Source organism: Telmatherina bonti (genome assembly GCF_933228915.1).
Source record: "Telmatherina bonti genome assembly, chromosome: 17".
Lineage (NCBI taxonomy): Eukaryota > Metazoa > Chordata > Actinopteri > Atheriniformes > Telmatherinidae > Telmatherina > Telmatherina bonti.
In genome coordinates, this window is record NC_136615.1 from 34,749,976 (window position 1) to 34,777,454 (window position 27,479).

The 27,479-nt window shown below is 47.0% G+C and overlaps 1 protein-coding gene across 1 annotated transcript in view; it reads left to right on the forward strand.

The window, feature by feature from the left end:
• The window catches only part of LOC306768732 (early estrogen-induced gene 1 protein-like), a 47,924-nt gene that overhangs the window by 17,728 nt on the left and 2,717 nt on the right, over nucleotides 1-27,479 (forward strand). Inside the window, exons 3-10 of the mRNA XM_079257151.1 lie at nucleotides 9,076-9,196; nucleotides 14,704-14,733; nucleotides 23,553-23,669; nucleotides 23,744-23,790; nucleotides 25,072-25,232; nucleotides 25,436-25,537; nucleotides 25,931-26,138; nucleotides 27,004-27,125. Coding sequence (XP_079113277.1) covers nucleotides 9,076-9,196; nucleotides 14,704-14,733; nucleotides 23,553-23,669; nucleotides 23,744-23,790; nucleotides 25,072-25,232; nucleotides 25,436-25,537; nucleotides 25,931-26,138; nucleotides 27,004-27,125 — 908 coding nt within the window. The remainder of the gene's footprint in view (nucleotides 1-9,075; nucleotides 9,197-14,703; nucleotides 14,734-23,552; nucleotides 23,670-23,743; nucleotides 23,791-25,071; nucleotides 25,233-25,435; nucleotides 25,538-25,930; nucleotides 26,139-27,003; nucleotides 27,126-27,479) is intronic.

Sequence of the window (27,479 nt, forward strand, 5' to 3'; positions counted from 1 at the left end):
GGTATATTTTCCAGATGATCAGACATTTACAGAAAGGTTTTTATCACAGCTTAGTTTGCTGTCAGGATGAATAACTGGGGAAATAGGAAGTGAAACATGATGCATCAAAGGCACTTTATTCAACAGCAGTGAAACAATCAGCATTAATCTCTTCTTAATGAACATGAGATTCTACAGTCCAGAGGATGTTTGCAGACACGAAGAAGCAACAGTCTCAACATGAAGCGCAGCAACAAGATGCAGACAAACACGGTTAAAAGACTCTACCAAACATTTACATCCAAACCAAACAGTTCAAACCCAAACAGAAAAACATGACAACGCTGTCCACTTGTCCAGTTCGGCCAATTTCTCCACTTCAAGCAAACCACACACACATGAAAGCAGAGGCTTTACTGGTTACGAGGACGTCTGTCTCATTGCTGTAGGACAGAAACTCTGGCAGCGAGAAGCTATAATCACACATCACGTTTTACTGTAGCTCTCTTATTCCAGCTCTAAAAAAAACTGCTAATTGTGTCCTGTTACTCTGCCTTTGTTTGGAAACCTGCTAGTCTCCATGGAGATGAAGGTTTTGCTAGTCTCCATGGAGATGAAGGTTTTGCTAGTTTCCATAGAGATTCAGGTAACCTAGTTTCCATGGAGATGACATTCCTAGTTTCCATGGAGATGACATTCCTAGTTTCCATGGAAATGAAGGGGGTCCTGCTAGTTTCCATGGAGATTAAGGGGATTCTCCTAGTTTCCATGGAGATGGCATTCCTAGTTTCCATGGAGATGGCACTCCTAGTTTCCATGGAGATGCCATTCCTAGTTTCCATGGCGATGAAGGGGGTCCTGTTAGTTTCCATGGAGATGAAGGGGGTCCTCCTAGTTTCCATGGACATGAAGGTCCTGGTTTCCATGGAGATGAAGGGGGTCCTCCTAGTTTCCATGGACATGAAGGTCCTGGTACCCATGGAGATGAAGGGGGTTTCATAGTGAAGTGTCTCTTCCTATAATAAGATATAATGGACTCACTTCTTTCTGGACGGATGGCTTCCTGGTGTATTTGCCAGCGTTATTAAAACATCTGGAAAACTGCTCAGCTTCACGTTCCTCATCAGACATGACTTCACTAATTCCTAGAAGTAATTGACTCATTCCTACATGACACAGTAACACATCTATCCCATAGCACTTCATGGAAGGACCTGCGTCCAGCTGGACAGTCCACTTCCTACCATGTCCTCTACTGCTTGATTTTGTGCTTGTGTTGTTCTCACTCATACGTAAGTCCCTTTGGATAAAAGCTTCTGCTAAACGACTGCAGAATAGAATAGAATAGAATCTTAATTCTGACACATCTGTAGTAACCTCACACGTCTCATCTTTCTGTGGAGACCGGGATCGTCAGGAGCCCTCGCAGTGGTGAAGATACTTCTTTTATTTTTATGTCATTTCAGATGACATAGAAAAAAATAGACGATAAAATAAATAAAAGACAAAAGTTCCAAACACATGACATTAAATCACTCGTCTACTTCCTCTTCGTGTAGCTGAGTGATGCTGTGTGTAACTGACCTGTTGCAGCCAGCAAGCTTAAAACACATCTGTCTGCTCAGAATGTCCTCAACACATTTACAGTTAATTAAATATAATCTTCAGGTCTTATTGTATTTTATAATTATTTACTAATGATCCTAAATTTGACATCTTCATTTGGAAGTCTAATAATATTCCCATAATTATGATGAGATGATGTTCTGATAGCGACCTGAGCATGGCTTTCCACCTCTGTTTAAATACTCACTCCTACTGAGGCCAGATGTGACATGTTGGATTCCACCCGATTAAAACAAGGAGACGCTCACAAGCCCAAATCTTGTGTGGAAATATTCAGGGGGAGATAGATAAGTTAGGGCGTAAAGGCTCAGAGGAATGCGAGTCCATCCAGCTCATTCCTGAGATCCATCCATCAGAGACGGAGCTGTGAAAGGAAAGCCGATCCAGACCTGAACACCAGGAAAACTTTCAGCTGTGACTGCACACGAGCCGCTTCCTCAGTTTATATCTGATGTTCTGATGCTTTTTCTGCCCACTTTTTATGTATTATTTCTAGAAGTGGAGATTCAAATACCTGAGTGTTGTGAGCCCAGCCAGCTGTGAGATGCAGCTTCACAGCATGCCTGTAGCAACCTGCCACACAAAGGTGTGTTTGTGAAGGCAGGCTGGCTGAAAGCAAAGAAGCAGCACAACCTGTGTGGCCACTTCCTGCATTTCTTCCCTTCAGGGTGTTTTCAGAGCTGCAAACTGAAGGACACCGTTAGAGAAGTGAAGAAAGAAAAGTAGTTCAGATCACACCCAGACCTGGAACTTTGCTCTTACACATCAGAACATTTCCATTCAGCAACATTTACATGTACTGAAGAATGTGCAAACACAAGCCAACATCCCCACATGAAGGGCTGCTTTCTGTGTAAAACATAAATAAAACCAGAGTCCCATCAAATAGGGGAGTGGTGGCTCAGTGGTTCCGGAGGCGGGTTGGGAACGGGGGAAAAGGTTCGAGCCCCTGGCGTGCCAGCCTTTCCCAACATCTCTCCAGTAAACCAAGAGATAATGACATGCAGATCTGGATTTTAAAATTCTTATTATGATAGTAAACATATTATTATGTGTTGACAGACTGATTTCTGGAAGTATTCCTGAGTCCATGTACTGGTTTCCAGTAGAGAATCACGTCTGCTTTTACTGCAGAGCTGCCTGAGGACCCCAAGATTAACCGGCATCCGGTTAGATCGTCAGCTCTGACCCGTCCACACAGAGATCCCTCCTGATTCTATGAATCTTTCGATGATTTCATCCACTGGGATGGCCGGATCTTTAAATTCTTCACCATTTTATGTTAAAATATTCCACAATGTTCAGACCCAGTTTGTCTCAGACTGGTGAAGCTCTGTCCACCTTTCCATCTGAGAGACTCTGCCTCTGAAATGCTCCTTTTGCTGCTCCCAGTTAAACCAGTCATGTTACTGGGCTGCTTCCAGTTAAACCAGTCATGTTACTGGGCTGCTTCCAGTTAAACCAGTCATGTTACTGGGCTGCTCCCAGTTAAACCAGTCATGTTACTGGGGTGCTTCCAGTTAAACCAGTCATGTTACTGGGCTGTTCCCAGTTAAACCAGTCATGTTACTGGGTAGCTTCCAGTTAAACCAGTCATGTTACTGGGCTGCTTCCAGTTAAACCAGTCATGTTACTGGGCTGCTCCCAGTTAAACCAGTCATGTTACTGGGCTGCTCCCAGTTAAACCAGTCATGTTACTGGGCTGCTCCCAGTTAAACCAGTCATGTTACTGGGCTGCTCCCAGTTAAACCAGTCATGTTACTGGGCTGCCAATAGTTAACCTAATTAATCATCAGTTGTTTCTGATTGGCCGTGTGATGGAGTGGCGAGATGTCCAGGATGTCCCCTGCCTTTCGCCTGAAGACTGCTGGGATAGGCTCCAGCTTCCCTGCGACCCTTCATCGTACTAAGCGGTTAGGATGATGAATGAATGAATGTTTGTGGTTGGTTCCAGTTACTCTCCAGCCTTCTGTTGCTCCAGTTGCAGCCGTCTACAGACGTGGTCCTGCCGTCAGATTTACATTCGGCTCATATTCAGCATGAAATGATAAAATATGAGTTATGTCATTCAAATATATTGGTAAAATTTCTAAAACAGTAAAAGTTTCAACATCTGACATGTTGTTTATGTTCTGTAGGGAAGAACATATGTGTTGTTAAAATATGGAGACGACTGAATGATGTTTTCGTTCAGGTTTTACACACTGTCCCAACCTTGGACCCGGGGTTGTACAACCTCATTTGTGCATTTTCTGGTGAACCGAGGTCACAGTGATTTCTTTTGTTTAGATAACTTTGAGAATTGGAAGTGGGATGTTGACACATGACGAAGACACCGTGTTTGCTGAGCTGAATGTACATTTATGGTTGATAAGAGTTACCTGCAGCAGGGCCGGATTAAGAGTGCACAGGCCATCTGGGCCCAGAGTGCCCCACGGGCCCCATTTCCTCAGCGCGATATTGTGAAAATTGTGAATTTCTAACATCTCTCAGCCAGTGGTACCAGTAGCAATGCACTGGACACTGTGGTGTAACTATCTGGCTTTTATGTACATTTTGTTTCATGTCCAAACTGCAAAATGTGGGCCCCACTCGTCTCCAGATGGGCTCCAAGTGGGCGTGGGCCCCTGGGCCCGTCCCCATAATGCCCATTGGATAATCTGGCCTTGGTCTACAGGTTTCCTGTTTACCTGATATCCCATTCCACAGGAAGGTGTGTCGTGTGACTGAGGTGTGGGACGGTTCTCATGTCATGAAAAGAAATAAAAGCCACTGTGAGACATGGGGTTAGAGCTGAACGTCAGTCAGGTTGGGACTCGTAGCTCGATGATGGCTGTGTAGACGCTTTGGACAGCTGCTTGGTTGGACGAGGAAGTCCTGCTTTACGCTGGCTCCTGTCTGAACCTGACAAGACGACTCGGCTTCTTCTTCTTGGCTTTTAAAAGTTTCTCTCCTCTGACATGAAGAGCTTCTTCAGGTCCAACCAGCTGGTTGGGAGTTTCATCTGATCAGTGCTGTTACGGAGCTTTAATTCCTCTTTTATTCAGGATAAAAGTAAATCTGCTTTAAACAGAAAAATGACCATGTAAACACCTAATTCTGGATGAAAATGACAATTCCGAATTAAACTTAATTCCAAAGTAAGTGGCTGGTTTGTCATTTTACCTTGTCCTGTCCCGATGACGCACATAAACCATGTGCTGTTTGGACTCACGTCTTCTGTAGTTTATTTTCCTTCTCGGCTGCTGGAAAAAAAAACTTGTTTGGAGCAAATTATAATATAAATAACGGCAAAACTGCTTCTTATTATGTAGTTTTTCATGTTAGGACTGAAAAGACGGAAGCAGGATGTGTTGGATGTGCCCTGCCTGTTTTAGACATGATCCTCCTTTAAAGAAACCCAAGTCCGATGACTGAACTTCCTCATCACGCACATCGTTTTTCTCCCGTTTCATTTTTTCATCGGCTCCCGCTTTGGCTTCAGGAAGCGGAACCGGCTCCCGGTTTGGCTTCAGGACGCGGAACCGGCTCCCGGTTTGGCTTCAGGACGCGGAACCGGCTCCCGGTTTGGCTTCAGGACGCGGAACCGGCTCCCGGTTTGGCTTCAGGACGCGGAACCGGCTCCGGTTTGGCTTCAGGACGCGGAACCGGCTCCCGGTTTGGCTTCAGGACGCGGAACCGGCTCCGGTTTGGCTTCAGGAAGCGGAACCGGCTCCCGGTTTGGCTTCAGGACGCGGAACCGGCTCCCGGTTTGGCTTCAGGAAGCGGAACCGGCTCCCGGTTTGGCTTCAGGAAGCGGAACCGGCTCCCGGTTTGGCTTCAGGAAGCGGAACCGGCTCCCGGTTTGGCTTCAGGACGCGAAACCGGGAGCCGGTTTGGCTTCAGGACGCGGAACCGGCTCCCGTTTGGCTTCAGGACGCGGAACCGGCTCCCGGTTTGGCTTCAGGACGCGGAACCGGCTCCCGGTTTGGCTTCAGGAAGCGGAACCGGCTCCCGGTTTGGCTTCAGGACGCGGAACCGGCTCCCGTTTGGCTTCAGGACGCGGAACCGGCTCCCGGTTTGGCTTCAGGACGCGGAACCGGCTCCCGGTTTGGCTTCAGGACGCGGAACCGGCTCCCGGTTTGGCTTCAGGACGCGGAACCGGCTCCCGGTTTGGCTTCAGGACGCGGAACCGGCTCCCGGTTTGGCTTGAGGAAGCGGAACCGGCTCCCGGTTTGGCTTCAGGACGCGGAACCGGCTCCCGGTTTGGCTTCAGGACGCGGAACCGGCTCCCGGTTTGGCTTCAGGAAGCGGAAGTTTTCCTTCCTGGTTCTGGTTCTGATCCTGATGGAGGTTTTCCTTCCTGGTTCTGATTCTGGTCCTGATGGAGGTTTTCCTTCCTGGTTCTGGTTCTGGTCCTGGTGGACAGTTTGTGCTTCCTGTCCCACCAAGTCGTGTCTGAAGGTTCAGTGGCGAGCCAGCCAGGACAGCAAGTGTTGCGTAACAGCAGGACACAGTTTTAACAACCAGCTCAGAGTCCGACATGAAGCAGACGCTGTTGGCTCGTACGTTTTGTGTCAAGTGAATGTAAATAATGATGAGACGTTATTAGCAAGGCAAAAGGAAAGAGAACAGCTTCGTCCTGCACGTCGGAGGTGCAGTGAACGCACCGTCTGAAGCTGAAGGTGGGTGGAGATACAGGAAGTTGGACGGTGGAGAAATCTGTGGAATGACGTAACTTCCGCTCACATTTCCACACAAACTGTCCACCCATCTGTTTTCTTATCTGAGGTCAGGTCGCCATGGCAACGGGCTCGGGAGGGAGACTCGAACGTCCCTCTTTCCAGCTCCTCCTGCAAGATCCTGAGGCCAGAAGGGAGAAATAATCCCTCTAACACCTCCTGGTTCTGTCCCTCCAGTTGGACATGTCCAAAAAATACCAGGAGGAGGCGTCCGACCACATATCTCAACCTCCTCTTCTGACTGGTTTAAATCCAGAGGAGCAGTAGTTCCTCTCTGACCTCCTTCTGGATGTCTGGTCTCCTCTCTGACCTCCTTCTGGACATGTGGTCTCCTCTCTGACCTCCTTCTGGACATCTGGTCTCCTCTCTGACCTCCTTCTGGACATGTGGTCTCCTCTCTGACCTCCCTCTGGACATGTGGTCTCCTCTCTGACCTCCCTCTGGACATGTGGTCTCCTCTCTGACCTCCTTCTGGACATGTGGTCTCCTCTCTGACCTCCTTCTGGACATGTGGTCTCCTCTCTGACCTCCTTCTGGACATGTGGTCTCCTCTCTGACCTCCTTCTGGACATGTGGTCTGCTCTCTGACCTCCTTCTGGACATGTGGTCTCCTCTCTGACCTCCTTCTGGACATGTGGTCTCCTCTCTGACCTCCTTCTGGATGTCTGGTCTCCTCTCTGACCTCCTTCTGGACATGTGGTCTCCTCTCTGACCTCCTTCTGGATGTCTGGTCTCCTCTCTGACCTCCTTCTGGACATGTGGTCTGCTCTCTGACCTCCTTCTGGACATGTGGTCTCCTCTCTGACCTCCTTCTGGATGTCTGGTCTCCTCTCTGACCTCCTTCTGGACATGTGGTCTCCTCTCTGACCTCCTTCTGGATGTCTGGTCTCCTCTCTGACCTCCTTCTGGATGTCTGGTCTCCTCTCTGACCTCCCTCTGGACATGTGGTCTCCTCTCTGACCTCCTTCTGGACATGTGGTCTCCTCTCTGACCTCCTTCTGGACATGTGGTCTCCTCTCTGACCTCCCTCTGGACATGTGGTCTCCTCTCTGACCTCCTTCTGGACATGTGGTCTCCTCTCTGACCTCCCTCTGGACATGTGGTCTCCTCTCTGACCTCCCTCTGGACATGTGGTCTCCTCTCTGACCTCCCTCTGGACATGTGGTCTCCTCTCTGACCTCCTTCTGGACATGTGGTCTCCTCTCTGACCTCCTTCTGGATGTCTGGTCTCCTCTCTGACCTCCCTCTGGACATGTGGTCTCCTCTCTGACCTCTATTTACCCCGTATAGATGATATTCATCCCGTATAGATGATATTCATCCCGTATAGATGATATTCATCCCGTATAGATGATATTTACCCCGTATAGATGATATTTACCCCATATAGATGATATTCATCCCGTATAGATGATATTTACCCCGTATAGATGATATTTACCCCGTATAGATGATATTCATCCCCTATAGATGATATTTACCCCGTATAGATGATATTTACCCCGTATAGATGATATTCATCCCGTATAGATGATATTTACCCTGTATAGATGATATTTACCCCGTATAGATGATATTCATCCCCTATAGATGATATTTACCCCGTATAGATGATATTTACCCCGTATAGATGATATTCATCCCCTATAGATGATATTTACCCCGTATAGATGATATTTACCCCGTATAGATGATATTCATCCCCTATAGATGATATTTACCCCATATAGATGATATTTACCCTGTATAGATGATATTTACCCCGTATAGATGATATTCATCCCGTATAGATGATATTTACCCTGTATAGATGATATTTACCCCGTATAGATGATATTCATCCCCTATAGATGATATTTATCCCATATAGATGATATTTACCCCGTATAGATGATATTTACCCCGTATAGATGATATTCATCCCGTATAGATGATATTTACCCTGTATAGATGATATTTACCCCGTATAGATGATATTCATCCCCTATAGATGATATTTACCCCGTATAGATGATATTTACCCCGTATAGATGATATTCATCCCCTATAGATGATATTTACCCCGTATAGATGATATTCATCCCGTATAGATGATATTTACCCCGTATAGATGATATTTACCCCGTATAGATGATATTCATCCCCTATAGATGATATTTACCCCATATAGATGATATTTACCCTGTATAGATGATATTTACCCCGTATAGATGATATTCATCCCGTATAGATGATATTTACCCTGTATAGATGATATTTACCCCGTATAGATGATATTCATCCCCTATAGATGATATTTATCCCATATAGATGATATTTACCCCGTATAGATGATATTTACCCCGTATAGATGATATTTATCCCGTATAGATGATATTCATCCCCTATAGATGATATTTATCCCCTATAGATGATATTGATCTGTCCTACCTTCACCAATGTTCTCCACTGTGTGACGTGGGAGTGAAAGGCAGGCTGGACTACAGGTTGGGCCAAGTCCTAGACATTTATTCCATCCACTTTATACCGCGGACTTCACCCTTGTCACATATTTAATAACCCACCACCAGTTTAGCCTATGGATACAGCTAACTGGAAGACGTTATTCAGCATCTGGCTGAGTTCAGTCTCGATGGAGGAAGGTGATGCTTCACACGGCTCAAAGATTCACCAACACCTGAGTTTTGCTTCAGTTTGGTGCCTGCAGCTTTACTTTAAGTCTAAATTGTGTGTGTTTGTCTGTTTACAGGGAGGAGGTGCAGCAGAACTGTGTGCGATGGAGGAAGAAGTTCTCCTTTGTGTGTAAAATGAGTGCGAATCCAGCCACAGGAGTGTTGGACCCCTGCATCTGCAGAGTCTCTGTACGCAAGGTAAAACATGCCCTCATGAAAACACAAAGTGTCCTGAAGATAAAACTCGGCTGTTGTTGAGAAGAAATAAACCTTTTAGTGTGTTAGAAATGGATCTGAGGCATCAGCTGATGGAGCAGGACGTAGGGTGGAGACTTCACGCCAAAGCCCCGGTTAGCATTCCAGCAGGATCTCCTGGTGGATCGTTGATGATCCAGTCTAATCCAACCATGGCGGTGTACACACCTCTGGGCTCAACAACCAGTACAAACGGCATACTAAACAGCTAAAAAGCAATAAAATGACCAGTAACAGTAACACAATAAAACAGGATAAAATAAGAAGAAGAAGAACATAAGAAGTCAACAAGTCCAGCTGTGTGAAAGGACAACGAGAAAAGCTGAGGTATGGGAGGATTTAAAACAGAAAGAGACCCAGCCCGTCGGAGGTGCAGTGGCAGGAAATCCCAACGCTTCAGGCCAACAGCTGGGAAGAAACCCCCATGTTGGATTTACAGACAGCTAACAGACCTGAGAGCGTGCAGGCTGCAGGACTGGAGCGGGTTGGGCGTTTTCAGTAAGGCGAGGCTGTGTTGACTTTTAAAAACAAATAATAGGATTTTAAAATTAATACAGAAAGAAACACGTAACCAATGCAGAGACTTTAAGGAATAATTCACATCAGTCTTTTTGATCTGAATCCTGGTCCGTTTGCTCGGAAAGCTGCTTCATTTGGGGAAATGTGAACGTGCCAAACAAGTTCTGATTCGGACCAAAGAAGCGGACTCGGTCCGCCTTCAAATGCAGGTCTCAGTCCATTTTAAGCGGACCAAATACAGGAAGTGGACTATAAAAAATAAATAACTTCCTGCATTTGGTGTAGCATTGCATTATGAGGGAACACCATAGACTGTATATAAAAGATGGGCGGAGCCTCCGTGACGTCACCCGTAGGTTTCTGAAGAGCCGAATTGAAGCTCGGTGGCAGGGACATGTGTGTCGTCTCGCCCTGAAAATGCAAATATGGGCAAAGAGGTGGAGCAGAGAGGGGGTCAGTGATGACGCTGTGAGCGTCATGGTGGATGATTGACATCGAGCGAACTCCGAGCTTTCTGTAGCTAAGAGCTAACCTGGAGATAACAGGAGCTAACCAGCTAACGGAGGTAAGCGGGCTAAAGCTAAGTCACATTGTTAACTGGCTAAAAACAACGGTTGTTCTACATTCTTCTGACTTGAAGCGGGAGATCGGGTACCTGTCAATCAAAAGGACACGCCCCTAAATATGATGAACCTCGTGATTAAATTACTTTTAAACGGACGGGTTAGAAAAAAATTCACTCCCCCCACAGTTGTCATGAAGGTAAACCTGACCTATTAAACCTAAAATGGATTTTTGTACCAGGCTGTAAACATGCTTATTTGTGCTGTAAACATGTTTATTTCTGCTGTAAATATGTTTATTTCTGCTGTAAACATATTTCTGCTGTAAATATGTTTATTTCTGCTATAAACATGTTTATTTCTGCTATAAACATGTTTATTTCTGCTGTAAACGTGTTTATTTCTGCTGTAAACATGTTTATTTCTGCTGTAAATATGTTTATTTCTGCTGTAAACATGTTTATTTCTGCTGTAAACATGTTATTTCTGCTGTAAATATGTTTATTTCTGCTGTAAACATGTTTATTTCTGCTGTGAAGTTGGTCTTTTTAACATGGGAGTCTATGGGGATTCGCTCTGCTTTGCAGCCCCTAGTGGATGAAGGGGGAACTGCAGTTTTATGCACTTCCGCATTGGATTCACTTTTCCGTCCATCTTTCATATACTGTCTGGTAAATCCATAGCGATGGCGTTAAGGGTCCTCTGCCTCGTCTGGTGTTCATACTGCGTCCATTGTTGCAGTGGATTTCTGCAGGATACTTGCATAAGACACAATAAAAACCCAAAACAGCCATAGTTTGGTCTCCATGTTTAACTGGCAGGAGGAGGAAACAGAGTTTTCTTCTTCACGCCGGTCTTGTCCTCTCTTCTGCTAAATACTAGTGCAGCGCCACCTCTGGTGGGAATGGGGAGATATTATTCTAATGGTTTGGCTGGTTTGACCAAAGTGCAGCTGGGACTAACCCTGCTCCTGTTAGAACCGGTCCAAAACCGAGCTGCAGCGTTCTGAACGAGTTGCAGTCAACTGACTGAACGCGAGGTGAAGGATGCTGCCGTCATCAAGGCGATTTGTAATGTGTGTTAAATAAAGTCTCTCAATCCTGATGAGAGACAGACAAGCTAAAAGAAGCTGGACTTCACAACGGCGCTAATCCGTCCAATTTCACGCCAGCTGTGTTGTCCCCCAGTGGCCGGTGCCGGTAACTGTGGTCCTTTACTGGGCCATCCTCAAAGTCCAGTTTGATCTTTTCCTGCCTAACCTTTTGACTGATGGGGAATAAACATCTAGATTCATCTGTGTTGTCAGCTGAAGAACCTTCTGCTGTTATCAGGAGCAGAAATATCAGCAACAAGCCGAAAAGGAGTAAAACGTGAAGTTTCTCAGCAGAAACTGGATCTCTGGAAGCGAACACACACCGGCTGCAGACTTGGGACATCAGAAACAAAATATTCTACTGATTTAGTGGAATCCGTGTTTAATAATGTTCTGATTCTGCACCCAAACGTTTTGGATCTGATCACTTTCAGGATCCACTGATCAATATCGCAGCTGATTGAACCCGATCACTTCCATCCCGATCAAAGCAGACGGAAAAGGATCAGGATCCTCAGTCCTGCTCCTCCAGGTCTGGTGTCCTCCTGCAGCAGGCGGCTGCAGAGGCTAGCGGCCATCTGCTGGTGGTTCGATTCCAGGCTTCCTCTGGCGGCTCGGAAAGATGCTGAACCCCGATGGAGGCGCAGCAGGTAGGGAGGTGAGCTGTAACGTCTAAAAGCTGCAGGACTCTGGAGGAGGAGCAGGACTGTGGAGGAGCAGGACTGAGGATCCCTGATGTGAACCTTCCTGCTTGGTTAGGAGAAGCCGGCTCCTGCAGCGGGACTGGATGGAAACTGGAGCCGGGACGACACGCTTTCATCCTGATTTCATTCGATTTTTCTTATTCCATTTAAATTCTCTCCATTCTTGATGTTGCTGATTTTTGTCGACTTAAAAACAGAAAAAATGAACAAAACTAAAAAAAAAAAACAAGCCAGTGTCCAGATTGTCATTCTGCCGCTCTAAAGTCCAAGAAAACTAGTAAAAAGATCAATAAAAACAACAAAAATTTGATAATGAATTATTTTTATTTGATTTTAAAAAAAAAAAAGTTTTGAAATGAATTTTGTGAAGCAAAATAAATCTGGATATTTGATTTCTTTCTATGGAAATCCGTATTTTCCTCTTCAGACGACAGTCAGACATCCTGGAAGAATCTCCAGACGGAGGATTCCTGGATGAATCGTTCAGCCAGATGTTCTGCTGTATCCTCATTTTCCTTATTAAGTTCATTTTAGAACTTCCACGGAGAAACGGGATAAACTTCATCAGCTGTTGTAGAGAATTTGTGGTGTTTTCCAGCTGCAGACCCACATCTGTTTCTTCTGATGTTGTGACTCCTCATCATGACTCACGCGTTTCTCCTCCCAGACCTCCTCCACCTCCTCTTCCCAATGAACACACACTCTCAGGGGAGGTGTGTGAAAAATGTCCCCGGTGGACCATTTCTCCACGTCACCAGCCTGCAGGGTTATAACGCCCGTTACATTCCAGATCCGCTTTGGTGTAGCAGATCAGAAAACACATTTCTGTCTCTGCAGAGGCTCAGAATATCAGAATTACAAGATTTTCCCATTAATGGGACAAATTAAACGAGAGGAGCTTCTCACCGTTTCTTTCTCTTTTTTTAGATTTATCTCAAAAAACAAAACAAGGATGCACATTGGTGTAACATTACACCTTGTTTGAGAAGGAGCAGAAGGAGGTGCAAGGCTTATTTAAATCCTACTCCTTATTTACAGTCTTTAATTTACACAGTTATACGGCCTTATAGACCGTTTACATACGGAAAGTCATCAGCCAGAAAATATAAAGCAGCAAAATAAATCATCAATTTTCTTTTTTATATATATATATATTTTTTTAACTGAATAATATTATTACATAATTTTAAATGATCTCTTAGTTGATTCCATAAAGTTACTCTATAAGTGGAAACATGTCAGCTTGTTGGGGCGTATGGTTTCTGTAACACGGCTTTACCTCTCAGGTTGTACGCAGCAACTCTGTCTTTAAACATCTTTTATATATTATATGTCATCTTTTTACTTTGAACATAAATTGAGTTATTTTAAACTGAAGCAAGTCACAAAATCTGAGGCAACGTGCTTTTAAAAGTAAATTATTTGTATGATCCATACAAGCTGCATGATTGATAACCCTTATGACTTTTTCTGTAGAGCGCCTGTCAGGGATTTTTAACGCTTGCAGAATACAGGACACGGAATCGAGACCCGGTCTGATGTGAGTTTTTAGTCTGAAAAACAAACAAAATGCAGGATGATCCAGAAACTACAGTAACAAGAGAAGCTAAACGGATGAGAAAACAAGCAGCAGGATGGAAACAACAGAACACGGCAGGATGACTAAAGAACGGACTAGACAGGAACCAGGAACATGACACCAGTACCTGTTGTTTCTACACCACACGTTCCTGATGTGGACGGAGAAGAAGAACCGGGTCGTCGGCTAAAGAGTCTGGTGGACGCGTAGCCTCAGGGTTAGCTTCATGCTAACAGAGCCTACCTGTCTGCACCAATCACAGCACTGATCAGGACTGTGTCCGAATGGCCACACTACTCCCTACAAAGTGTCCCACATAGTTTCTATATGTGTCCGAATGTCCAGAGAGAAAAAAGTAGTGCACTCAATATTACCCACAATGCATCTTGAAAAGCAGTGATCATCGATGGTCACTAGACGGGTCAGGATAGACCACAATGCATTGCAGGCAGGAGCTCAAAGTGACACGACCCTCAACGCAGGTGAAGAAACGACTGCAGATCCTTCAGTTTATATCCTGATCAGTTGAATAAATATGCAAGAAGGAAAATATATATATATATATATATATATATATATATATATAAAAAATATAAAAGTATATAAAAAACATTCTGGTTTTCTTCCTGTTCTGGTAGTTTTGGATGTTTTTGGAACAACTTTATAGCGGTGCATCACGTACATCTCCAAGGAAACCAGCAGGTTGTCAGGAGAACCAAACCATCTTCGGATAGACAGACAGCTGCTTGCTCGCGGTGCAGTGTGTGCAGTGTGTGTGTGTGTGTGTGTGTGTGTGTGTGTGTCTCCCGTTAGCCGCTGACAGCGAGTCGTAGTCAGTATATGATCAGCTGGAGCTGCAGGGCCCAGATCAGACAGGATTTATTCGTTCCGGTTCAGAGCTCCGGTTCCTGGTCTGGTCCGTGTGCGGACTCTGTGCATGTTTAACCAGACCAAGCAGGACTTCCTTCTCATTGCTCTGTTTGTCTTTGCAGGAGCTGAAGGGAGGGAAAAGCTTCTCCAAAGTGAGTTTTTCACGGTTTGTGAGCAGATTAATGTTTAACTGGATCCAGCGCTGCTCAGCTGACCTGTTGGACCTCTGAACTCTGCAACACACTTTGACATCACTTCTTCTGTCTTCCTCCTTCTGACTCTCTTCATGCTGATTTGGTGCTTTTAGTTTAGGATGTAAAACAGGAAGCAGATCAGACTGAAATGTGTTGTTGGAAGAGGAATCCCAGCGATAAGAAAGCCCACAGGCTGTGGACGAGCTCTGCCGAGTGGACAGAAAAGCTCTGAATGAGGAGGTTAAAAAAGGTCGTTTATTTCTACATGAAGTCATGTCAAGTTCTTCATTCATTTCCTCACATGGAAACTAAACGTTGCTAGTGAGACAAAGGGAAACGGAATTACCATGCAGACATGACGTCCCCATGCAGACATGACGTCCCCATGCAGACATGACGTCCCCATGCAGACATGACGTCACCATGCAGACATGACGTCCCCATGCAGACATGACGTCACCATGCAGACATGACGTCACCATGCAGACATGACGTCACCATGCAGACATGAAGTCCCCATGCAGACATGACGTCACCATGCAGACATGACGTCACCATGCAGACATGACGTCCCCATGCAGACATGACGTCCCCATGCAGACATGACGTCACCGTGCAGGATGACGTCACCGTGCAGACATGACGTCCCCGTGCAGACATGACGTCTCCGTGCAGACATGACGTCCCCGTGCAGACATGACGTCCCGTGCAGACATGACGTCCCCGTGCAGACATGACGTCCCCATGCAGACATGGCATCACCATGCAGGATGACGTCACCATGCAGATGTGATGTTTCCATGCAGACGTGATGTTTCCATGGAGACGGGACGTTTCCATGGAGACGTGACGTTTCCATACAGACGTGACTTCACAATGCAGACATGACGTCCCCATGCAGACATGACGTCACCATGCAGACATGACGTCCCCATGCAGACATGACGTCCCCATGCAGACATGACGTCCCCATGCAGACATGACGTCCCCATGCAGACATGAAGTCCCCATGCAGACATGACGTCACCATGCAGACATGACGTCACCATGCAGACATGACGTCCCCATGCAGACATGACGTCACCATGCAGACATGACGTCACCATGCAGACATGACGTCACCATGCAGACATGACGTCCCCATGCAGACATGACGTCCCCATGCAGACGTGACGTCACCATGCAGACGTGACGTCCCCATGCAGACGTGACGTCCCCATGCAGACGTGACGTCCCCATGCAGACGTGACGTCCCCATGCAGACGTGACGTCACCATGCAGACATGACGTCACCATGCAGGATGACGTCACCATGCAGATGTGATGTTTCCATGCAGACGTGATGTTTCCATGGAGACGTGATGTTTCCATGGAGACGTGACGTTTCCATGGAGACGTGACGTTTCCATGGAGACGTGACGTTTCCATACAGACGTGACATCACAATGCAGACATTACGTTTCCATGCAGACGTGATGTTTCCATGGAGACGTGACGTTTCCATGCAGACGTGACGTTTCCAGGCAGACGTGACGTTTCCATGCAGACGTGACGTGTCCATGGAGACGAGATGTTTCCATGGAGACGAGATGTTTCCATGGAGACGAGATGTTTCCATGGAGACGAGATGTTTCCATGGAGACGAGATGTTTCCATGGAGACTAGATGTTTCCATGCAGACGTCATGTTTCCATGCAGACGTGACGTTTCCATGCAGATGTGACATTTCCATGCAGACGTCATGTTTCCATGCAGACATGACCTTTCCATGGAGACGTGATGTTTCCATGGAGACGTGATGTTTCCATGGAGACGTGACGTTTTCATGCAGACGTGACGTTTTCATGCAGACGTGACGTTTCCATGCAGACATGACGTCGCCGTGCAGACATGACGTCCCCGTGCAGACATGACGTCCCCGTGCAGACATGACGTCACCATGCAGGATGACGTCACCATGCAGATGTGATGTTTCCATGGAGACGTGATGTTTCCATGCAGACGTGACGTTTCCATGCAGACGTGACGTTTCCATGCAGACGTGACGTTTCCATGCAGACGTGACGTTTCCATGCAGACGTGACGTTTCCATGGAGACGAGATGTTTCCATGGAGACGAGATGTTTCCATGCAGACGTCATGTTTCCATGCAGACGTGACGTTTCCATGCAGATGTGACATTTCCATGCAGACGTCATGTTTCCATGCAGACATGACCTTTTCATACAGACGTGATGTTTCCATGGAGACGTGACGTTTCCATGCAGACGTGACGTTTTCATGCAGACGTGATGTTTCCATGCAGACATGACGTCACCATGCAGACATGACGTCCCCGTGCAGACATGACGTCCCCGTGCAGACATGACGTCCCCGTGCAGACATGACGTCCCCATGCAGACATGACGTCCCCATGCAGACATGACGTCACCATGCAGGATGACGTCACCATGCAGATGTGATGTTTCCATGCAGACGTGACGTTTCCATGCAGACGTGACGTTTCCATGGAGACGTGACGTTTCCATGGAGACGTGACGTTTCCATACAGACGTGACTTCACAATGCAGACGTGACGTCCCCATGCAGACATGACGTCACCATGCAGACGTGACGTCCCCATGCAGACATGACGTCCCCATGCAGACGTGACGTCCCCATGCAGACGTGACGTCACCATGCAGATGTGACGTTTCAATGCAGACGTGATGTTTCCATGGAGACGTGACGTTTCCATGGAGACGTGACGTTTCCATACAGACGTGACGTCACAATGCAGACATTACGTCCCCATGCAGACATTACGTCCCCATGCAGACATTACGTCCCCATGCAGACATGACGTCACCATGCAGACATGACGTCACCATGCAGACATGACGTCACCATGCAGACATGACGTCCCCATGCAGACATGACGTCCCCATGCAGACATGACGTCCCCATGCAGACATGACGTCCCCATGCAGACATTACGTCCCCATGCAGACATGACGTCACCATGCAGACATGACGTCACCATGCAGACATGACGTCACCATGCAGACATGACGTCCCCATGCAGACATGACGTCCCCATGCAGACATGACGTCCCCATGCAGACATGACGTCGCCATGCAGGATGACGTCGCCATGCAGGATGACGTCACCATGCAGATGTGATGTTTCCATGCAGACGTGATGTTTCCATGGAGACGTGACGTTTCCATGGAGACGTGACGTTTCCATGGAGACGTGACGTTTCCATGGAGACGTGACATCACAATGCAGACATTACGTTTCCATGCAGACGTGACGTTTCCATGCAGACGTGACGTTTCCATGCAGACGTGACGTTTCCATGCAGACGTGATGTTTCCATGGAGACGAGATGTTTCCATGGAGACGAGATGTTTCCATGGAGACGAGATGTTTCCATGCAGACGTCATGTTTCCATGCAGACGTGACGTTTCCATGGAGACGAGATGTTTCCATGGAGACGAGATGTTTCCATGCAGACGTCATGTTTCCATGCAGACGTGACGTTTCCATGCAGATGTGACATTTCCATGCAGACGTCATGTTTCCATGCAGACATGACCTTTTCATGCAGACGTGACGTTTTCATGCAGACGTGACGTTTCCATGCAGACGTGACGTCACCATGCAGACATGACGTCCCCATGCAGACGTGACGTCCCCATGCAGACATGACGTCCCCATGCAGACATGACGTCCCCATGCAGACTTGACGTCCCCATGCAGACATGACGTCCCCATGCAGACATGACGTCCCCATGCAGACATGACGTCCCCATGCAGACTTGACGTCCCCATGCAGACATGACGTCCCCATGCAGACATGACGTCACCATGCAGACATGACGTCACCATGCAGACATGAAGTCCCCATGCAGACATGAAGTCCCCATGCAGACATGACGTCACCATGCAGACGTGACGTCCCCATGCAGACGTGACGTCTCCATGCAGACGTGTCGTCCCCATGCAGACGTGTCGTCCCCATGCAGACGTGACGTCCCCATGCAGACGTGACGTCCCCATGCAGACGTGACGTCCCCATGCAGACGTGACGTCCCCATGCAGACGTGACGTCACCATGCAGACGTGACGTCACCATGCAGATGTGACGTTTCCATGGAGACGTGACGTTTCCATGACGTCCCCATGCAGACATGACGTCACCATGCAGATGTGACGTTTCCATGCAGACGTGACGTTTCCATGCAGACGTGACGTTTCCATGCAGACGTGACGTTTCCATGCAGACGTGACGTTTTCATTCAGACGTGATGTTTCCATGGAGACGAGATGTTTCCATGCAGACGTCCTGTTTCCATGCAGACGTGACGTTTCCATGCAGATGTGACATTTCCATGCAGACGTCATGTTTCCATGCAGACATGACCTTTTCATGCAGACGTGATGTTTCCATGGAGACGTGACGTTTCCATGGAGACGTGACGTTTCCATGCAGACGTGACGTTTCCATGCAGACGTGACGTCCCCGTGCAGACATGACGTCCCCGTGCAGACATGACGTCCCCGTGCAGACATGACGTCCCCATGCAGACATGACGTCCCCATGCAGACATGACGTCCCCGACGTCCCCATGCAGATGTGATGTTTCCATGGAGACGTGACGTTTCCATGCAGACGTGACGTTTCCATGCAGACGTGACGTTTCCATGGAGACGTGACGTTTCCATGCAGACGTGACGTTTTCATGCAGACGTGATGTTTCCATGGAGACGAGATGTTTCCATGGAGACGAGATGTTTCCATGCAGACGTCATGTTTCCATGCAGACGTGACGTTTCCATGCAGATGTGACATTTCCATGCAGACGTCATGTTTCCATGCAGACATGACCTTTTCATACAGACGTGATGTTTCCATGGAGACGTGATGTTTCCATGGAGACGTGACGTTTCCATGCAGACGTGACGTTTTCATGCAGACGTGATGTTTCCATGCAGACGTGACGTCACCATGCAGACGTGACGTCCCCGTGCAGACATGACGTCCCCGTGCAGACATGACGTCCCCGTGCAGACATGACGTCCCCGTGCAGACATGACGTCCCCGTGCAGACATGACGTCACCATGCAGGATGACGTCACCATGCAGATGTGATGTTTCCATGCAGACGTGATGTTTCCATGCAGACGTGACGTTTCCATGGAGACGTGACGTTTCCATGGAGACGTGACGTTTCCATACAGACGTGACGTCCCCATGCAGACATGACGTCCCCATGCAGACATGACGTCCCCATGCAGACATGACGTCCCCATGCAGACATGACGTCCCCATGCAGACATGAAGTCCCCATGCAGACATGACGTCCCCATGCAGACATGACGTCCCCATGCAGACATGACGTCCCCATGCAGACATGACGTCCCCATGCAGACATGACGTCGCCATGCAGGATGACGTCGCCATGCAGGATGACGTCACCATGCAGATGTGATGTTTCCATGCAGACGTGATGTTTCCATGGAGACGTGACGTTTCCATGGAGACGTGACGTTTCCATGGAGACGTGACGTTTCCATACAGACGTGACATCACAATGCAGACATTACGTTTCCATGCAGACGTGATGTTTCCATGGAGACGTGACGTTTCCATGCAGACGTGACGTTTTCATTCAGACGTGATGTTTCCATGGAGACGAGATGTTTCCATGCAGACGTCCTGTTTCCATGCAGACGTGACGTTTCCATGCAGATGTGACATTTCCATGCAGACGTCATGTTTCCATGCAGACATGACCTTTTCATGCAGACGTGATGTTTCCATGGAGACGTGACGTTTCCATGGAGACGTGACGTTTCCATGCAGACGTGACGTTTCCATGCAGACGTGACGTTTCCATGCAGACATGACGTCACCATGCAGACATGACGTCCCCGTGCAGACATGACGTCCCCGTGCAGACATGACGTCCCCGTGCAGACATGACGTCCCCATGCAGACATGACGTCCCCATGCAGACATGACGTCACCATGCAGGATGACGTCACCATGCAGATGTGATGTTTCCATGCAGACATGACGTCCCCATGCAGACATGACGTCCCCATGCAGACATGACGTCACCATGCAGGATGACGTCACCATGCAGATGTGATGTTTCCATGCAGACGTGATGTTTCCATGGAGACGTGACGTTTCCATGCAGACGTGACGTTTCCATGCAGACGTGACGTTTCCATGCAGACGTGACGTTTTCATGCAGACGTGATGTTTCCATGGAGACGAGATGTTTCCATGGAGACGAGATGTTTCCATGGAGACGAGATGTTTCCATGGAGACGAGATGTTTCCATGGAGACGAGATGTTTCCATGCAGACGTCATGTTTCCATGCAGACGTGACGTTTCCATGCAGATGTGACATTTCCATGCAGACGTCATGTTTCCATGCAGACATGACCTTTTCATACAGACGTGATGTTTCCATGGAGACGTGATGTTTCCATGGAGACGTGATGTTTCCATGGAGACGTGACGTTTCCATGCAGACGTGACGTTTTCATGCAGACGTGATGTTTCCATGCAGACGTGACGTCCCCGTGCAGACATGACGTCCCCGTGCAGACATGACGTCCCCGTGCAGACATGACGTCCCCGTGCAGACATGACGTCCCCGTGCAGACATGACGTCCCCGTGCAGACATGACGTCCCCATGCAGACATGACGTCACCATGCAGGATGACGTCACCATGCAGATGTGATGTTTCCATGCAGACGTGATGTTTCCATGCAGACGTGATGTTTCCATGCAGACGTGATGTTTCCATGGAGACGTGACGTTTCCATGGAGACGTGACGTTTCCATGGAGACGTGACGTTTCCATACAGACGTGACATCACAATGCAGACATTACGTTTCCATGCAGACGAGATGTTTCCATGGAGACGTGACGTTTCCATGCAGACGTGACGTTTCCATGCAGACGTGACGTTTCCATGCAGACGTGACGTTTCCATGCAGACGTGACGTTTCCATGGAGACGTGATGTTTCCATGGAGACGAGATGTTTCCATGGAGACGAGATGTTTCCATGGAGACGAGATGTTTCCATGCAGACGTCATGTTTCCATGCGGACGTGACGTTTCCATGCAGATGTGACATTTCCATGCAGACGTCATGTTTCCATGCAGACATGACCTTTTCATGCAGACGTGATGTTTCCATGGAGACGTGATGTTTCCATGGAGACGTGACGTTTCCATGCAGACGTGACGTTTTCATGCAGACGTGATGTTTCCATGCAGACATGACGTCACCATGCAGACATGACGTCCCCATGCAGACATGACGTCCCCATGCAGACATGACGTCCCCATGCAGACATGACGTCCCCATGCAGACATGAAGTCCCCATGCAGACATGACGTCCCCATGCAGACTTGACGTCCCCATGCAGACATGACGTCCCCATGCAGACATGACGTCACCATGCAGACATGACGTCACCATGCAGACATGAAGTCCCCATGCAGACGTGACGTCACCATGCAGACGTGACGTCCCCATGCAGACGTGACGTCCCCATGCAGACGTGACGTCACCATGCAGACGTGAAGTCCCCATGCAGACGTGACGTCACCATGCAGACGTGACGTCACCATGCAGACGTGACGTCACCATGCAGACGTGACGTCACCATGCAGACGTGACGTCACCATGCAGACGTGACGTCTCCATGCAGACGTGACGTCTCCATGCAGACGTGACGTCTCCATGCAGACGTGACGTTTCCATGCAGATGTGACATTTCCATGCAGACGTCATGTTTCCATGCAGACATGACCTTTTCATGCAGACGTGATGTTTCCATGGAGACGTGACGTTTCCATGCAGACGTGACGTTTCCATGCAGACGTGACGTTTTCATGCAGACGTGATGTTTCCCTGGAGACGAGATGTTTCCATGCAGACATGACATCACCATGCAGACTTGAGGTTTCCAACGTTTCCATGCAGACGTCATGTTTCCATGCAGACATGACCTTTTCATGCAGACGTGATGTTTCCATGTAGACGTGACCTTTCCATGCAGACGTGACGTTTTTGTGCAGACGTGACGTTTTCATGCAAACGTCATGTTTCCGTGCAGACGTGACGTTTTCAGCCTCAGCTGTCAGATTCTGAGGCTAAAATGATGTAAGATGATTGTATGAACAGATAAAGCTGCATAAAGAGCAACAGTGTAGAAATAACACACAGATCAGCAGTGACTAAGCCTTTTCTCATCTGCACAAACACACACACATACACACACACACACACTTTCCATGTTTCCACACGTCTTCCTGCTACTATTTACCTGCTATCCTCACTAAAGCACCTCCACCTCAGCTGCATCCCAAACGTCTTCTTGGCTTTATTCCAGCCATAGAGGATCATTATTTTCCTGCTTTTCTCATCACTTGTTGATCTTTGGCTGCTCCTGATTGGACGTTACCGTCAGTTTAAGCTCTCTGATTGGTGGAAAGTCTGACAGGAAGTGTCTTCATCATCATGTCCAGGTGAAAATAGAGGTCTCTTAGCAACATGGTGATGGTGTAAACACTATATTAGTTGGGTGGATCGTAAACCTGCTGGACAGGATAGAAATGCTGGAAAACTTCTCACAAAAGAAAACTGAAAATGTTAAAAAATAAAAATGAATGACCCAGGATGGACAGTTTATAGCTGGTCTGCCTTCCAGTGGATCATTTTTTACTGACTTGATGTCTCTGTTTCCGTCTCCAGCTGGGCTTTGCTGATCTGAACATTTCCGAGTTTGCTGGTTCTGGTTCCACCGTCCGCTGCTGTATCCTGGAGGGTTATGACACCAAACACACTCGACAGGACAACTCCATCCTGAAAGTATGACTAACATACACATAAATGCACACACACAGTAAAAATCAGCTGCATTTGGTAACGTGTCATTCCTCCAGGTAATAATCGGGATGACTCTTCTCTCTGGAGATCCCTGCTTTAAAACGTGAGTTCTTATAGTTCATAAAAATGTATTTATTTTGAGTAATCGGTTCATTTAAAAGAAAATATTTACAACCCTGATTCCAATAAGGTTTGGTTTCTGTGTAAAATGTCAATAAATCCAGAATTAAATTAATTCCAAATTTCATCAACCCACATTGTTTTCCCAGTAAAACAAAACCATCATTTTACAGAAAATATGAGCTGATGTAGCATCGTTAGAATCTCCCCTTCTTTTAACATCTGTCTGTCAGCCCGTCCCAAGCACACAGAGATTCCTTCTTCATATTTAATGAAATATGATTGTCTCAGACTGGTGAAGCTCTGTCCATCTTTCCATCTGAGAGACTCTGCCTCTCTGAAATGCTCCTTATGTAATCAGCTGTTGATGCTCATCCAGATGTTGTAGCAGATGCTTTCCAGCCGTTTGTTGCTCCTGTTCCAGCTGTTTGCAGATGTGTTGCTGCTTCAGATTCACAATCAGATGAATGTTTTCCATCAGATGAATCTGTTTGTTTATGTTCTACTGGGAATAAAATGTGGATCTAGGAGATATTAAAATCTTTTATTCTGTGTTTATTCACAATTTAAACTTTTTAGAATCAGACTAGTTTCTCTTTTTTTAACCCTTTCATAAATAAGTTAATAAAAAACTGCAACATTTTTTTAAATACAGTATTTTACCTCTACAGACATATGCAATGATATTTTCTTGTTTATTACTGATATTTAGACTTTATTATGATTTATTTTAATGTATTCTATATAATATTATAAAATAAAATATAATCATATTATGTAAATCATTTATAAATTATGTCTGTATCGTTTTCTTTCCCTGTTTATCACAAAGGCAAACCTGTGTAATTACATTATGTTTAATTATATCATATATTTATTTATTCTCCAGTGAGTGGAAACATATTGGATGACCCACTAACATCCCACTGGAGTGGTTTATTTACAAAAATACCATCTTCACTCATGAATCTGTAAGAAAACAGCATGTAAATAGGTGTCCACTACAGGGCCACTGTGCATGAAAGGGTTAATTTATATTTAGTTAATATATCTAATTATTTATAATCTAATTAATGTAACAATTAATTAGATTAATTATCTAATAATAATAATCTAATTATTAGGTAATTATTAATCTGTAAAAACGATCATCTGGGGAGACTGAAGCGGTTGTCGTCTCATTACACGTCAAACTAAACCAGAAAATGAAACGTAGTGGGATGACCTCCCAGTGACCCAGAAACGACTCTGACTTCACCTGCAGACCTGCGAGTACAGCCAAGTCCGTCTTCATCGGTGACGAGGACCCCAACCTGCAGCTGGACTGCAAGGGGGAGAGTACCGATGCCAGAGGACAGCCGCTCGGAGGCATCGCAGAGGAAGCCTGCACGCTCATACCCCGACAATCATCCGTTCGTAGTTCAGGTGGGTGCAGTGCACCGCTGTGCTCCTCATTCTACATGTGTAGTTAACAGATCCGTTAAGATCCAGGTTTTAGGAGGATGTCTTCACACCTGTCACCAAAGCTGCTCTTGTTCCTCATAGAGAAAATCCATCAGCAGTTAAATGTAGCTCAGTAGCAGGAACACGACTTCAGGGTTCAGTCAGGTCTTCGTGTGTGCTTACAGGACTCCCCGAGTCAGGAGAGAGCGTGTCCAGTCCAGACGAGGACTTTCGGTCCGGTCACGTCCGCAGCTCCAGCTACGCCAGCCAGCACAGCAAGATCTCCGGTCAGAAAGATGTTTCCACTCAGTTCTGCAGTTATACCCCGACATGAACACATAACATACCGCCTGATTCATGACCTTCACAGCTGGAAGGAAAACACACAGCTGTGGGCAGGGACCCCTAAAAACTGTCCCTAAACCCCCTGAAACGGTCTCCTGTTCAGGAGTTAACATGAATACGTGTGTACTGGAAGCCTGGAGAATCTTTTGGTCTTTTTACCAGTTGAAAATAACGTTTACCTTTTAGATAACCTGTAATTCTCCATGGAAACGATTATTCGGGAGCTTCAGGGTGCTGAGGCGGCTTCAGCTCCATCATCTACACTTTATAACATTCTGGCTCAGAGCTTTTCCTGAGGTCTGGAAGAATCTGACGTCTTCTTCTCCGCCCTCCAGGCTACAGCACCGGCCACTCTCGCTGCTCCAGCCTGACTGACCTCGGTCACCATAGAAACGCCTCCTCCAGCAGCGGCGCCTCCTGCGGCGGTGGCCACCCCTCGCAGCTACCTCCCTCCCACCTGACGGAGCCACACCGTCAGGTGAACCCCGCCAAGCCAGAGAGACCTCCTCCCCCCTCGGCAGCAGCTCTCAGCCGATCGTCCAGGTAAAATGGTGTTGTCGCGCAGGAACGCGCTGCCGCATGTTCCATCTCGCCGAGAGACGCGTCAGGACACAAAGGAACAGAGGAAAGCATTTGTCTGAATCCCAGACATGAGCAGACGTGCATGCCTGGAATTCCTCAGGAAGAGGAGGAATGTGTGACGTGTTCAGCTGGAACTTTTTTTTTTTTTTTTAACATGAATCTAAAATGACATCAGAGTCAAAGCTCATCAAGTTGTTTCTTCATCGTCCAGACCTTCATGTCCACCTAAACCTGAATGCAGATGTTTAGTCAGTCTGTTTTTATCCTAGTTGGTTTCTGCAGCAGTCATACGGTTTCTCTCCAGATGTTTTTCTTCAGCTACGCTGCTGCGCCAGCTGTTGTGTGGAGCAGGGTTGTTATCGGTTCATATCCAAGCTGGACGAGATGTTGAACATCTAGGAGAAAAAATACTAGTTTAGTCAGAAGACTGTTATAAAAATCCTGAATAAATATAGATTTTATTGTAAAATGATGTAAAAACTCTTTAGTTCTGGTCAGATGTCTGCTGGGCTTTTATGTCGACATCAGCAGCATCAGTTTCACTGCCTCTCCAACTCACTGAGCACGTTATCAGGTCACCCTTTTGGCTTTTTCTGGAGAAGTTAGGTGACTTTGAACGCAGCATGGCTGTTGGTCTTTATTGGGATTTTCATCTCCAGCTGTGGAGCAGAAGGTCTGGTTGATGTGGGAGGAGAAGAGACAGACTGGTTGGAGATGATAGAGAGGCAGCATCATGCAAAGTGAAAGCTGTAACAGCCGAATGGCTTTGATAGAAATGGTGTCTGTTTGATAGAAATGGTGTCTGTGGCGTAATTCTCATCAACAGGAGGAAGAAGGATGCTGTGGAGAGGCAGACCAGCTGTGTGGACGACACCCGCATCGATGCCGATGACATTGTTGAGAAGATCGTGCAGAGCCAGAACTTCTCTGACAGCAGCAACAACGAAGGTTGGACAGCGTCGGTTTCCTGGTTTCAGGCTGAAGTCTGACTTTGTTTTGCAGCGCTAACTTCTCCTCCTGTCTAACTTCTCCTCCTGTCTGTAACTTCTCCTCCTGTCTGTAACTTCTCCTCCTGTCTGTAACTTCTCCTCCTGTCTGTAACTTCTCCTCATGTCTGTAACTTCTCCTCATGTCTGTAACGTCTCTTCATGTCTGTAACTTCTCCTCATGTCTGTAACTTCTCCTCATGTCTGTAACTTCTCCTCCTGTCTGTAACTTCTCCTCCTGTCTGTAACTTCTCCTCATGTCTGTAACTTCTCCTCCTGTCTGTAACTTCTCCTCCTGTCTGTAACTTCTCCTCAT